At 43.1% G+C, this 14,565-nt stretch overlaps 3 protein-coding genes across 3 annotated transcripts; 1 reads left to right on the plus strand and 2 right to left on the minus strand.

The window, feature by feature from the left end:
- Positions 1-1,541: 1,541 nt before the first annotated feature.
- LOC137916126 (kinesin-like protein KIF23) lies at positions 1,542-9,397 on the minus strand. Its single transcript, XM_068759229.1, has 23 exons — positions 9,384-9,397; positions 9,112-9,178; positions 8,829-8,957; positions 7,698-7,803; positions 7,439-7,575; positions 7,244-7,356; positions 6,993-7,163; positions 6,828-6,872; positions 5,919-6,031; positions 5,638-5,759; positions 5,433-5,535; positions 5,273-5,352; positions 5,082-5,201; positions 4,831-4,990; positions 4,417-4,578; positions 4,163-4,329; positions 3,896-4,069; positions 3,619-3,822; positions 2,734-2,967; positions 2,265-2,353; positions 2,103-2,181; positions 1,640-1,710; positions 1,542-1,557 (listed from the first exon to the last, which is right to left on the minus strand). The coding sequence occupies exons 1-23, from the start codon at positions 9,395-9,397 to the stop codon at positions 1,542-1,544; spliced, it is 2,676 nt and encodes an 891-aa protein (XP_068615330.1).
- A 500-nt stretch (positions 9,398-9,897) lies between these two features.
- Positions 9,898-10,567, minus strand: LOC137916131 (protein FAM180A-like). Its single transcript, XM_068759235.1, has 3 exons — positions 10,504-10,567; positions 10,330-10,403; positions 9,898-10,242 (listed from the first exon to the last, which is right to left on the minus strand). The coding sequence occupies exons 1-3, from the start codon at positions 10,565-10,567 to the stop codon at positions 9,898-9,900; spliced, it is 483 nt and encodes a 160-aa protein (XP_068615336.1).
- A 1,372-nt stretch (positions 10,568-11,939) lies between these two features.
- kbtbd4 (kelch repeat and BTB (POZ) domain containing 4) lies at positions 11,940-14,027 on the plus strand. Its single transcript, XM_068759241.1, has 4 exons — positions 11,940-12,401; positions 12,483-12,624; positions 12,953-13,059; positions 13,167-14,027. Exons 1-4 carry the CDS (start codon positions 11,940-11,942, stop codon positions 14,025-14,027), a joined length of 1,572 nt encoding a protein of 523 aa, XP_068615342.1.
- Positions 14,028-14,565: the final 538 nt, after the last annotated feature.

The following is a 14,565-nucleotide window of genomic DNA, read 5'->3' on the forward strand; positions in this document are numbered from 1 at the left end:
GCTCTTCGCTCTTGACCCTCTCCAAGAGGCTTCATGTTATTCACTCTCCAGTGCTTTCCAATTGAAACGCAGCCAGACCGGTGGCAGATGGGATTTCAACTGTCTACTCAAAGCCTGTATGAGCGCTGCTTATGCTCAGTTCATGACAGACAGGAAAACTCAACACTGGCATTGTGGTACGGTGGTTTGAAATACTGTACAGCAGACAACTTGGTCAGTAATTTACAGCCTGCTCCTCCTTGTTAGCCCAAACACAAAAACCTTTCCCAAAAGTAGTCGTGTATTTACTCACATTGATAAAAAAAATATAGCTTTGAAGCACTTTCATTTTTAGGCCAATCTATATTCCCTTTTCTAAACTACTTTTTTTTAATATATAATTCGTATTTAAATTTATATGCACTGTTATCAATCAATACAATAGCTCCAAAAATATTCTTTTGTTAGTTATTTCACCTGGATTTGTTTGGTAAATTTTGTGTTTTTAAATATTAACCAGTAATTTAATAAACCTCTGCAGTTGAGTTTGTTTCCACAAGACATCGAACAAATGTCCAAGGTTGCAATATTTGGGTGTGTGGAGCTTTATTCTATCTATATAACTGATATCTGCTTTGTCTCATTTCTAAAAAATGATAAACTGTACTACTTCACAACCTTTCATTTCAAGCTAATTAAAACTGATCTATATAAAAAAATATATTGTTCAACTGAATGAAGCAGGAACACAAGAATTCAATGTCAAGACAAGACAAATATGTTCCCCAGATAAACTTCCACTTTGAATCTCTCAACCTTTATTAAAAAGGAAGCCTGGAAACGATTCCAGAATCAGCTTCTATAGTTAATATCTGGTATTATATTAACATGCTTATTGAATAGCACAAGTTGGGGGGACACAAGCTGTGTCTCTCCTGTTGCTGCAAATCAGCCAAGTCACTAGCAACATCAATTTACTGCTCTCCTGTGCTGCCACCTAATGGCCAGAGATTAACCTGCAGTTAGAAGCCAGAGCTGGAGGAAAGGTGCTGACAACAGAATGTTGCATTGTTTACAAAAACAAGACACAGTTAATGCGAAAGAATTTAATTCCTGGGTGTAGAGTGAAGACAGGAGAGGTCAGCTGATCAGGGGCAGGAAGAAATTTCATTCGGAACTGAGATGTAAAAAAACCCCGAATTGTTCAGAGATCAAGGAAAACAGAACAATCAATTGACCAATCAACAAACAAAATGTAGTGGATAAAAAAAAACAATAGCTTTGTCATGTCTCACTGTGCGCCAAGTAACGTGTGAATATATGATTACACACAAATGTGCAGACTCTTCAGCAGCAAGGCCACAAAAAAAAAACCCCCCCACCCCTCCTTCAAAGTTTTTTTTATATTTTACAAAATGGCTTTGGTAATACATGCACATATAAGAGCATGAAAAGTGTTTAAATATTAGCACTAGATCTCAATATAAAAAAAGTTTAGAGTATTGTATGACATTCAGGTGAGGACAGAACGATGAGCTCCGTGGTGCAGCAGGCGGCGGGGTTTAGGGTTTTCTGCGCCTGTGAAAGGGAACGGAGATAATCAGACACTGCAGAGGAAATTATTTCTCTGATGTGAATAGGAAACAGTTAAGAGATTTACTTTGTGATCCCATGACGCCCGTATCCAGGACCCATGTTTGATCCGGCCCTCATCTCTGCAGCCACAGAGCACTGGGAACAAAAGAGAAAGTTGGAAACCATATTGGGATCATCTGTAAAATATGATTAACAGCAACACCATGATTAGAAACATTTGCCGTCCTTTGTCAAATATTTTGTTTCCTATACTTATGATAAAGCGTACATCCCTACTTTACCCGAATGAAACCGTCGAGCAATAAAATGTATGTATTGTTTAACTGAGTAGTAATCGTATTCTATTTAGTGCTAAATTAAAGCGAGCATTTTAATAAGTAATTGTATTTTTGTCCATGTGATTTATTAACTGTCAATTGTATACCGGTAACTTCTGTTGGCTCAGAAATCACATTTCAAAGACACAGCAATGAAATATATTTTAGATCGGTGAAAATGACTGGAGACTAATCAATTCATCGTCCTACCCTCGTCTCCACATCGGTCCAAGCTCCATCAGATTGATCACCGTTGGCAGGTTTGCCCTCTGATGATTTTCTTTTGAGGCTTCGGGAACAAATGCAAATCGACAAATGTTAAAACTTCCTCCTAAATCTCTGGCCCATCTACGGCTAATAACTGGCTGCTACCTTGGCAGGGAGGTGAGCCCCTGCTTTAGCGTCTCGATGTCGGTAAACTGGACAGCCTGCCCTCCTCCTCTGGTTCTTATCACATCGCCCTGAAATATCAACAACAAGCATGAGGGAAGGATACTCAAAGTTCATCCAAAAAGAGAAGATTGTATTAAACCACCTTTTACCCAATGGGTAAGATGGAGCGTACAAAGTAAGACCAGTAAGCGACGACTGCTCTGCTTCAGCTGTCTGACGGGTTTAACCTGCAGTCTTTAGTTTTTAACAGCAGGCATTTTGACCAGTTAAATATCCCGCTTACAAATTAAGATTGGTCGATTTTCCTTTGATCCGTGTGACCGTGTGAGGCATTCCGGAACAGTAAGTGAAACATCGGCCGGAGCAGCTTTGGTCAACTGCACGTGATGTTGTTGGATACCCCACACACACACACACACACACACACACACACGGAAATAATAATCACCTTAATGAGTTTGGTCTTTATCTCGCCATCAGAGGCGAGCTCCTGGTGCGTCAACACGTATCGGTCACACTTTGAGAGGGTCTTCTCGGTGGGTGAAGACACCTGGATGGCGTTGGGGATGACGGGCTGTAAAACTGTACCCAAATCCATGCTGGAGGAGGGCTTGTGGTCCACCCACTTCTCCCCACCCGTAGAGCGGGAGCGGCGGTGCAGCGGCCTCACGGGCGTCTCCGTCTGCAGAGCGGTGGCGGCGGTTAAAGGAGGAGAAAAAACTGCGTAAACCTCTAGAAAAGGAAAACATCTAATCTGACAAAGATTCCTTTCATGAAACTGAAAAATATTAGGGAATATATTCAAATGTAGAAACCTAAATATGAGGAAAAGCATATTGAAAAATCCCCCAGATAGTGGAGGGACAAATCATTTCAAAGCCTGAACACTTTCATTGTTGTTCACACGACACCTTTACCAGTGATCGTCTCACCCTGGAGAGACATGCATAGAATCAACGGGGCGCTGAGGATGCAGAATATACTTTCACATGCATGTATTAGACGCATGTAGTAGTTTCTGGGATTTAAATGCTGCAGCAGGACGGCCGAGAACAGCAGCAAATAACCTTGTGGCGTTTCATAACAGGAGTGCAGGAAACATTCTTTCTGGAGCTGCAAAAATGAGTCAATTCAAAGAAAACGTCTTATGATGTCATGTGTTGAGGGAGTAAATGTATCTCACATGGGTGAAACTTTGAAAGTGAAGGTTTCGACTGCCATTTTGTTGGATTAGTGACGCTAATCCAGCCAGGAGAGAGCACAGCGGTTTAAAGAGATGCTATTCTGTTTCAACTAGCAGCGAGTGACACACGCATCAATCCGCACGACATACAGGAAGTGGTGACGGCGAGGCCGATCTTATTGTAGGGATGCCTTCGTCTCTGATCGGCCTCCGAGGCCGCGTCTGGCGCGGGGGCGGATCGGGGCGCCCTGGAGTCTTGCTCTCCGTCACAATGGCCTTAAGCTGCTTCAGCTTTTCATCTTTCACCCAGAGCTTGTTTTGCATCTCCTGCTGCTTTTCATTAACGCGCCTGTCCTGTACAGCAAGGAGCACGACGTCAGAGCACATCACAGCCGATTCATCCGGTGATACAAGAGGAGCTACTCACACATTCCTTCTGCCACTTGTGCTGGGTGTCTGTGACCACACCATGCATGCGCTGCTCCATGCGCCTCTTGTCAGACAGCTCCTTGTGTAGCCTCTGATCCCTGGTTTCCAGCTCCTGCTGCATTGAACGTTTGTCTTCCTCGTAGATTTTAGTGGTTTTCTGCAGGATGTCAATCTAGAACCCGAACAAGTGGGCCATTTAAATAACAGCGCGAACACATCTACTCACCAGTGATTTCCAGGAGGTTTGACTGACTTTGCTTCTCACCTTCTGTTCTTGAGTCTTTGTTATTTTCTCCAAGCGTTCGATCTCCACCTTGCTTCTCTGGATGATTTTGTCTTTCTCGACCAGTTTGCAGTTTTGTTCTCGAGTAAAATCGTTTCTGGCAACACGGTCGGCGTCCACTGCCTGAAGCATGGATTTCATCATTCTGGCTGAAATCAAATGAAGGCAGAGAAACACACGAGTCACGAGAAGAAAGCCCACAGAGGCCTGGGCGGAGCTAGGAAGTGCCGGGCTACCTGCTTTGTTGTATTCTTCAATCTTCTGCAGCCTGATCTTGTATCTGTTCTGCAGAGCTTCGATCATCCTGGGCAGGGTGACGTCATCGTGAGGGTCGGTCAGCTCACAGGAGGGTAGAGGCGGGAGGTCGTGCAGTAGGTGGTTTATACCAGAGGCTATGTCTATGGAAACAAAGAAAACAGCTCAACATCAAAACAAAATATTCCACAAAGGACACGACACCAAACTCTTGCCAGCTCTCAAAGGCAGAATTAGAACCCAACTTAAAAAAGGCACAACCAATTATCCAACCTTTAATTTAAAAAAATGCATAATTCGTGCTTATTGCTTAAAGTTACAAATTTAAATAGGTTTAAGTTAGGAGTTATAATTGACACAAAAAAAAAAGTCTGATTATAATAACCATTACTCACCTCTGTCTGATGGACCGCCACGCTCAATGAGTTGGCGAGAGAGCTCCTCTTGAAAGGCCTGGTTTCTATGGCGACGGCCTGGCGCAAAGCCACAGATGGGCCGATCGACCGGTCGGGCCACTTCCACCTCCTGGGTCATTTCTGCAAACCGCATCACGAGCTGGGCAAAAATGCACCGCGAGTCAATCAGGGAGCGAAGATTTCAATCTCGGTTCATTCAAAGAGAAGTAAAGCAGGGAGTTTGAGCACACCAGGGTTTCCTCGTAGTCGTCGGCTTTGGGGTTGACACAAATGACCATTTTGACTTTGCCTTCTCCGTCAAAGTAGTTCTTGAAGAGATGAGTTACTTTGGAGTCTCTGTAGGGAACCATCTGCAGGACGAGACTCTGATTAACTCCACGGTTCATCAGTGAATGCGACGATCCGCTTCACTCACTCATACCCGGTTGGTGCCACACATCTGGTTCTCTCGCAGTATTTCGATACATATTCGCAGATTCAGCAAAGACTGATTGATGTTACCTACAAAATAAGAATTTTGTTTAGCATTGCATGAATTTTAAGAACAAATGAGTTCAAATTTAGAATTTTAAGTATCAGACCTGCTTCTCGTATGCGGGTGCCTTCCGCCCCCGTCCTACCCGTGCGCTCGCTTCCAGCCAAGTCCACCAGGCAGAGCTGGCTAACGGCCATTTGGCTTTTATCCTAAGACGCAAGGTCAGAAAAATTCCAGAATGTCTACACCGGTGCTTGTGAGGATTCTTCTACAGATCTGGGATCAGACATTTTGCTTTCATGCCAACAGACCTGGAGGACGTTGTCGCCGTCGGCATCAAGAGGAGCCTGAGCCAGTTTGATGATGAAGACGCTGTGGGAGCGACTGGACTCTCTGTTCAGACAGGTGTTTGCAACCTTCCTCCTCTTTTGACCTGGGAAAAGACAAAAGTTGCCAGTCAGTTTTTGTTTAGTGAAGTTATACTTGAAAACGTCAGTAGACCCAGAGCCAGCAGTACTTTCCCACTTTTATATCTTCCGGAAATGTGACTACCGTATCTGGTTTCTAAATCTAGCCCTTACAAAAAACGTACCCCTCCAGAATACTTGAAACGCCTCCTCGCCAGATTTGACCTCGACTTCCATACAACCGGACACGTACATGTTGTGATTCTGATCCTCTCTGAGGATTTTAGACTGAGGCGGCCTACATGGAGAAAGGATAGGTGTTATTCACGGAGGTGTTGGGATCATGGGGAGTTTACTAATGTTTGATTCCAGCCATGGAGAATAAGCCAAACCGAAGCGATAATTAAAAAGCCATCCAGAGAAGCAGACAGAGGATGAAAGCCATACAGGAGCTTTGCCGGAACAGAGGCTACAAACAGAAGCGGGGGTCATTTGAATTATAGTTTAGGACTGAGGAAATTCATCAGCACTGGAGACATTCCAGATGGAGCTCAGCTTTCAGGTAAGTACTCAGCACTGAACTCGTGATCTTTGCCGTCGCGGACTTTTACAGTCTGTAATTTATCCATTCCATGGTCACAAGTTGAATTAGGCTCAATCGGTGAGAGGGATTTGTCTCAGATGACAGTTTAAAGGAAATAACCAGCCTAACTTTTCCCCTTTGGATATGCAACCAACAATAATTGCATTTAACAATGACAACATAAGTTCTTTCTGATGTTTTTCTACATTGAAAGATGGATCCCGAGTATTCCGCGCTTGTTACAGCTAACTCTGCCGAGTTAAAGCAGTTTCCTGATTAGATTGGCAGAAATATGTTGATTTAGTCATTTGCATCTGAATTATTATTTTTATTTATTTGTTTATTTCTGCCAAGAAATTTGATTATAGTTTTATGTTTTTGCTAGACTGGACATGTCTCCACTATTGACAAGTTTCCATTTACAATCAAAGCAACATATTTTCTTTGTTTGAGGTGGAAAAACATTGATCAGGTCAAGGCTCCGATAAGCGAGTATTCACTGGTCACATACATGAACTCAGTGTTCTGGCGAATAGGTGTCCCGCCACCATTCCACCTGGTAAAGAGAAAAGACAGATGCCTTCCAGAGATCCTTTCTGGCCATTCGATATAGATAGAAATGTCTTTAAATGCACATTTACGCATCTGAAAACAGGCGTCGGTTTTGTGAACTCACTTTGGTTTGATTACATCCTCTTGAGTTTCCTCCAAGAGATCGTAGATGTAGTTGTTGTAGATTTCAATATAAGAAACGAAGACGCTGTAGCTGCTGTCCTCATCCACACCGTCTGCCTTGTAAGCCTCCTCTGGCTTAATCATGTCAGAAATATCCGGATCAGGCTTTTGTCTGAAATCAAGGTGGCGACTTTCACGTTATGCATCGGTGACACTGGTGCAGAGGACCAGGACTTCACACAACTCGCCCACCTGGAGGAAGTTGTTTTAGGAGCAGGCAAGTTGTTTTCTCGCCGTTGGCGCTCCAACAGAGCATCAACTTCACTCTGGACCTCCAGACCATTTTTATCGTCAGTCTTGAAAACCTGGAAAAATGAAGTTTGATACAATAAACAGGTGTAAATATTTCAAAGTATTATGAAGCGCAACTCTTAATGATTTGCTTACATATCTCTTGGCCTGGCAGTGTCCGATACTGCTGAAGATCATGTCAAGGCAGCGAGGTAGAAGTCCACCCTGGCCTGGAGATCCGGTCATCGTGAACGTCTTCCCACTCCCCGTGACTCCATACGTGAAGAGCAGACCTGCAGAAACCAGAATGTAAAGGATCAATCCTGTTGACGTCAAATCAGGTCATCTCTAAACGGTTTCTGATTAAGCATGATTAAATAGACAATTCTTTCTGAAGCTTCGCCGGCGCTCGTACCATTTTTTCCGTGAATGAGGTCGTCAACAAGAGGCTTGGCCACGTGCTCAAACAGCTCCAACTGTGATACGGAAACTCCAAATACTTTTTTGAAGGAATACTGTGTCTGAGAAGGGAAAGCAGGAAAGTGAGATCCTATTTAAGACAAACGCTGAGCTGGTGATGCTGTAGTTTACCATCAGCAAATCAATAAACAAAAATTGTCTGTTAGTATATTGATTTGAAAAGGTGTCACATCTATCCTGACAGACAAATCACTGAATGACATTTCTGTGCTGAATATTCAGTATGGCATGAATATGACAAGCTCCGGAGTTACCTTATCAAGACAGCTATATCGTGTTTAGAAAAGCTAGTACTGTAAAGAATTTAGCAGACGCTGCTCCAGACCATAAATTATGACCTAGAGGAAAGACATACGGGTGAATGCATCCCATCACTTCATGGTTGGGATATTTTCCTCTCAGATACCGTCCGGAATGTTTCTGTAGTGAGTCACCCGAGAAATGTCCCTCAACCACTGCCACACCTCGACTTTCCACAGAAGTACAGCCTTTCCTGGCCTCCCGCCACCAAGAGTGGAGTGCAGCCAGCTGACCATTCCTTGCCTAACGCTCTGCTAAGGTGGCTGCTAAAAAACAGGAAATACCATCTGATAATCTGAGCTAGACCATTTTAACAGTTTCGGTTTACTGCTGCTACTGCGACATCTGAATATCCCCTGAAGGATTAATGAAAATGCAATGATTATACACTCATCTTTACATAATTATAGTCAATTTCTATCAACAGATATTCCTTAATATAAAACATGGGCCATTAAGCAAACAGTGCAGTTCATAGATTGATGCAAATCTGATCTAAAGTATTTATCTTCAGGATTTGGTTTATGGGACTAACTACAAATAATAATAACTGAGGAACATCTAGAGTAATGCTGTGGATAGGTTGTGGGGTTTTTTTTTTTAATAAGTATTTAAGTAAACAATTAAATCCATTATCTATGCTGTATTCTAAAGTTTTGGCCGCGCTGTCAATGCTTTTTAGTAGAAACCCTTTGATCATATAATTTTTTTTTGCAATACCAGAAAACGCTACATCCCACCAGAGAGAAGTATTACTGCAGTTTACCTCTTTGAACTCGCCATTGCGGTTTGTTTTGAAGCCTTCGGGTGAATGCAGCTGGAGGGTGGAGCTGCTGATCACCTCGATGCAGCATTCCTCGTCTTCTGCGCCCAGGGGCCGGACGCGACAGTACACCTGAACAAATACAAGTACAACATACAACTGAGTATTTGCAGAATGATCAAATCTGTCACACGTTCAACGTTACAACAACACACGTCCCGTTGCGATCCGAGCGCACCGAATGCTAGCTTTCGGTATTCAGTGTAATCGAATGTCAGGCACTCACCCCGACCGGATCTTTTTGGTTGCTGGAAGGTTTTTTGGGAGGAAGCCTGCGGGGCGTTCTACCCTTCCTGAAAAGCAATACATTGTGCGTGTGGCGTTTCGTTATTTATATTTACAACCCGCTAGTTTATTAGCCCTTAGCTAACGCTGAAACCCGAAGCTAAATTATCCGCGCCGGTTTGGATTCCGTGGACGAATAACTAATCTAAACTATAACACGACACTTAAAATATATATATTACAAATAGTGTTAGAATACCAAACTGTACTTACGGTTGCCTGATCATTGTGTTTCGCTGTTTCTCGAAGCACAACAGCAGCTCCTTCTGCGATAATTTTGAACTTTCCCTCCGTCCGCATTCCGCAATACGAGCCGACAGCAACCAATAAGATGTCACATCAATGATCACGTGCTTCCGTCTTCACTTTGAAGTCCGTAGTAAGTAGTTGTAGTCCATATTTGTAATTGTGTTGTGTGCGATGGTAGGTTTTGTTTTAATCTAATCTAATATGTTTGTAAAAGTTTCACAAAAACGTTGCGAATGTTACACATTTTATAAATACATTTGTAATAAATCTTATTTCCTTAATGCTACAGCTTCACCTTAATAAATATGTCGATGGTATATACGTAGCCTATGCAGAAACCTACAGTGCTCTAAAAATTGCTTGCTTTATTTAATATTTATTAAATCCTATGTTTAAAAACAAAAACACTCCCCCAAATCCATCTAACAGCCTTTTTATTGCAAGCGCAGTCAGCTCCTGCAGAATGGCAGGGTGTTAATCAGGCATAACTAAATAAAAAGCTTCCACGTAGGTCCTGGACTGTGATGTTGGCCAGTTGGAGGAGCACTCCACCCCAGGCCTCTTGTTCCTCTTGTTCCTGATGTTGGGCCTGGTGGGCAGAGTACACCGTGGCCAAGATGAGTCTCTCATACTGATCCTGAGTCAGCGGCCGCCTGCTCTCACCCTTCAGCATGGTCACCATCTGCGCCATGGAGATTATACTTCTGGGGATGTTGTCGTTGATCTGAGACAGAAAAGCTCGTCCTGACCTCATTGAGGCCAGCTCTCTGTCAAGCAGGACAATGTTGTTGTCCTCGTCCATTTCCAACCCATAAAGCAAGATCTGCTCACAGAATTTTGGGGGGGGGGGGGGGGCATCAGTTAATCTGAACCAAACATGGCAACTCGAAAATAAAAATGGAAAAGGTACCTCAAACATCAGGTTTGCATTAAATCCTGACGTGCCGATGTTCTGAGGAATTGGATGTTTGCCTGCAGCAACATCTAAATAAATAGCAGCACATTGAACAGTGCATGCAGCATCTTCAATAATGTAAACATGTACACATCACACAGCCAGTTAAAAAGATCTGGTTCTACTTACCTTTTAATGCTTGGCCAATTAAAAGCACGAAAATAACTTGAAAGAAAATTTTGACTTGTTTCATTTTTGCTCTTCTCTTGATTGTTTAGCGACGGATCATACACCACGTCCGTCTTACCTCTGCTCTACCTCGCGTATAGTTTTGGGAGTGCAGATGCAGCTCGGCCTGAATACCAATCATTTTTCCACCTTGGAAAAAGAGATCAAAAGCCAGTTGGCTGCAATGATTTTTAATTCAATGCCTGGTTCTTATCCTCAGCATGCAGTAGTGGTAGTGAACAGAACTTGAAGCTCAAAGAGGCAGAAAAATATAAAGAAAGGTTATTGAAATAGTAAACTAGACGTGATGATGTGTATACAGAGCATTTGAAAAAGAGTTTGTAGGATATTTTGTCATTGAATAACTGGCAATTTATATATCTGTATATTTACAGAATTATGTTTGTTCTTGTTGGGGTTTTGACAATTATAATCAATTATTTTCTGCAGAGACACAGTTCTGACACTCAGTCAGCACATCATGGGCCAAGCTGCCTAGGCTCTGAGTACATTAAATTGCAAGAACACTTTACAATCTGGTTACTTGTTAATAAACTAAAACACTCGAAAAGCGTGGAGTTCGTGAAATGTGTCGTAAATTCTGTTTGACTTTGTTTTTTGTCATGAATTGCACAGGAGTCACTCTGCAGTTGTTACACCCGTAGTAATCCAACTCCACCGCATGGTGGCAGTAGCGCCAGTTCACACAGCAGAGTCGTCTCACATTGACTAGAGAAAAGGTTTATTTACATCCGGTGAAGAGTTCGGTTCCTCCTGAATAATAAAGTAGTGGAAGTATTGGTAAAATACTCAATTATTTCTTTCTTTTGAAGTGGCTAATTTGTTTTTTGCAGCTTTCTCGTTAACTTAAACCTGCACTCACAGTAGCATGGCTGGATTTTCACGTACTGGCCAGCTAGCTAGCTGCTGCTGGTGCTAAAGCTAGTTTATAGTAACCCTAAACATAACATAGCTAGCTTAGCCTGTTACATATTTTGCACGCGTGTTTTTGCTGTGAAGTGAATCTGCCGTTTGTGTTGTCATATGTATTGCATTTTTAAATTCAGCAATTAACGCACCGATATCTAGATGATCCCCAAAAACATTTCAGTGGATAGTTTTCAAAACCATATAGTAATACTAAATTTGCTAAATTTAGCTAATACTACCCACAACGTTTATCTGGTGTATGTTAGAAATCATTGGCTGATAATCAAAGGTACTTTTCAAACAATTTTTTTTTCCAACGAACAGCATTCTTTCGAAACGTTTCAACAGCATCTGAACAATATAACCTAAACACAGACAGGGCTTTTGTATTATTCTCTCTTAATTTGAACTACGGGTGTAAACAGATGCTGTCTGTGTTTGTTGACGTTGACGTGCAGGCAGTGAAGATGGAGTCCAGTGAGGAGGGAGGCTTCGGTGTCGGAAGCTCTGTGGGAGAGGATAACTACTTCTTGGGATACACCTTCACCGACCGCTCCCACGCCAGCCGAGTGGTGAAGAGCATCATGGATTTGTGTCTGGAGGATGGCCTCTTCGCTGATGTCACTATCACTGTGGATGGCAGAGAGTTTCAACTACACCGGTTGGTCCTCTCAGCGCAGAGCAGTTTTTTCCGCTCTATGTTCACCTCCAACCTCAAAGAGTCCCACAACCGCTCGATTGAGCTGAAGGATGTTAGTGCCGCCGTCTTTCAGTTGCTGATTGACTACATCTATCATGGCACAATTAAACTAAGAGTGGAGGAGCTGCAGGACACGTACGAGATGGCAGACATGTACCAGCTGACGGCACTGTTTGAGGAATGCTCCCGCTTTCTCTCACGGACTGTAGAGGTCAAGAACTGCTTACAGGTGAGTCACTCTAACTCAAAAGACTGAAGGTATATGTTACTTAGTCATAATTGTATATTTCTGATTATATATTTTGCTTAGGTGATGTGGCTTGCAGATCGACACAGTGACCAGGAATTGTATACTGCAGCCAAGCATTGTGCTAAAATCCACCTGACCCAGCTTCATCAGACTGAAGAATTTCTTAACCTTCCTCTTTGTCTGCTCTTGGACATCATCAAAGGTACCTTCTCCTTTTTTAACATTAAACATTACTGCCAGCCAAAAAATACATTTATTTTTAAAAAAAATTGTTGAATTATTCTACAATATTAAAACATGAATTGAAATGCATTTTTAAAAATGTTTCTGATTTTTATTTATTTATTAATTTTATATAATTTTCAGGATTTAGAACCTCAGACCTCATTGACTTACTGGACACTTTACAGTTTTAACTGAATTTTCCTGCACTACACTATCAAATCTTCAACAAAGATATAAATGGCAAACAAATATATCAGATGTATATTCATGCGGCTCCACCTTGCCTTGTGTTTGCATGCATTCAGATGGCGTTCCAAGCTCCCAGAATCCAACAGTGGCCATTGAATCATGGATAAACCAAAATAAGGTGGAAAGAGAGGAGTTTTCTTGCATCCTCCAAGAAAATCTCAAGGTTGTAATCTATAAACTAAATACAAAAAGAAAAGCTTTTGAAGTGAATTATTTTCTTTCTGCATGTATTTATACACGTGGTGTCTGACGTTCCTCGTTTGTGTACAGGAAATTGGTGAGAATGTCCACATTTACCTGATTGGAAAAGAGGAGGCACGGACTCATTCCCTGGCTGTGTCACTTCACTGTGATGAAGACGATGCAATAAGTGTGAGCGGCCAGAACAGTTTATGCCATCAGATCACTGCAGCCTGTAAACATGGAGGCGATCTGTATGTGGTCGGGGGGTCTATTCCTCGACGCATGTGGAAGTGCAATATGCACACCATGGACTGGGAGCGCTGCGCCCCTCTGCCGAGAGACCGCCTCCACCACACCATGGTTTCTGTCTCTGCGGAGGATGCCATCTACTCCCTGGGAGGAAAGACGTTGCAGGACACGCTGTCCAATGCCGTCATCTATTACACAGTGAAAGACAACATGTGGACAGAGACCAGCCAGCTGGACACAGGCGTCTCCGGCGCTGCTGGTGTTAATCTGGGAGGTACCATCTACCTCCTCGGCGGTGAGGAAAATGACATGGATTTTTTCACCAAGCCATCTCGGCTGATCCAGTGCTTTGACACCACTTCCCAGAAATGCCAGCTCAAACCGTACATGCTGCCGTTCGCCGGCTGCATGCATGCCGCCGTTCACATGGACGTGATCTTCATCGTAGCGGAGGGAGACTCTCTCGTGTGCTACAACCCTCTGATGGAGAGCTTCACCCGCCTGCGCTTCCCTGAGGTGTGGAGCTGCGTCCCGTCACTGTGGAAGGTGGCCAGCTGTAATGGCTGCATCTACGTCTTCAGGGACAAATGCAAGAAAGGCGACGCAAACACGTTAAAGTTTAACCCGGCCACATCTGTCGTCTCTGTGATCAGAGGGCTGAAAATCCTCCTCACAAACTGGCAGTTTGTTTTGGCCTAGACGGCCCTCTGGACGTTCACGCCGCGGCCCACAGACCAATCAGGGAAGACTGTTGGATGATTTATAATGACCTCACTGGTCAGACATCCTGAGAGGATCCTGGTTTCTGTGTCACTCATTCCATTCCGAGTTCCCCGCCGGCCCCACACAGACAGCCGAGCGGCGTCATGCGCGTCACGTGCTTTTGTTACATTGTGCCTAATTGTGGATCCATTATCTAAGAAGTGAAACCGTTTGTGGTGATGCTGTGTAACCAGTGATGAAATAGTCCACATTGTTTTCCTGCGCTCCGCTCGTGAACAACTTCAGTGTAAAACTGGCCATGAAGCATCCTTTAGTATGTTGTAAGTGTGTCAAGATGATGTCGTAGGTTAAATATCCTCAGATAAATATGACGGCTATTACTGTTTTCTAAGTTTTGAATTGATGAACAGGAATGTAAATATATATCACTGTAGCCACATGCTGTCACTGCTTGATCTGATATTTACGTGTGCATTCTCAGCCTTTCTATCTTAACCACGTCTTACTATTTATA

This window comes from Brachionichthys hirsutus, unplaced genomic scaffold (genome assembly GCF_040956055.1).
Source record: "Brachionichthys hirsutus isolate HB-005 unplaced genomic scaffold, CSIRO-AGI_Bhir_v1 contig_941, whole genome shotgun sequence".
NCBI classification, from domain to species: Eukaryota; Metazoa; Chordata; class Actinopteri; order Lophiiformes; family Brachionichthyidae; genus Brachionichthys; species Brachionichthys hirsutus.

Coding starts and splice junctions, on each gene's coding strand:
- LOC137916126 (XM_068759229.1), bottom strand. Junction 4,991..5,081: donor ACGACTACGAGGAAACCCTG/GTGTGCTCAAAC, acceptor ATTTTTGCCCAG/CTCGTGATGCGGTTTGCAGA. Junction 2,354..2,733: donor TAAAGACCAAACTCATTAAG/GTGATTATTATT, acceptor TTGATATTTCAG/GGCGATGTGATAAGAACCAG.
- LOC137916131 (XM_068759235.1), bottom strand. CDS start 10,567: ATGAAACAAGTCAAAATTTTCTTTCAAGTTATTTTCGTGCTTTTAATT. Junction 10,404..10,503: donor AATTGGCCAAGCATTAAAAG/GTAAGTAGAACC, acceptor CTATTTATTTAG/ATGTTGCTGCAGGCAAACAT. Junction 10,243..10,329: donor ATGCAAACCTGATGTTTGAG/GTACCTTTTCCA, acceptor TTCTGTGAGCAG/ATCTTGCTTTATGGGTTGGA.
- kbtbd4 (XM_068759241.1), top strand. CDS start 11,940: ATGGAGTCCAGTGAGGAGGGAGGCTTCGGTGTCGGAAGCTCTGTGGGA. Junction 12,402..12,482: donor AGGTCAAGAACTGCTTACAG/GTGAGTCACTCT, acceptor TATTTTGCTTAG/GTGATGTGGCTTGCAGATCG. Junction 12,625..12,952: donor GCTCTTGGACATCATCAAAG/GTACCTTCTCCT, acceptor GCATGCATTCAG/ATGGCGTTCCAAGCTCCCAG.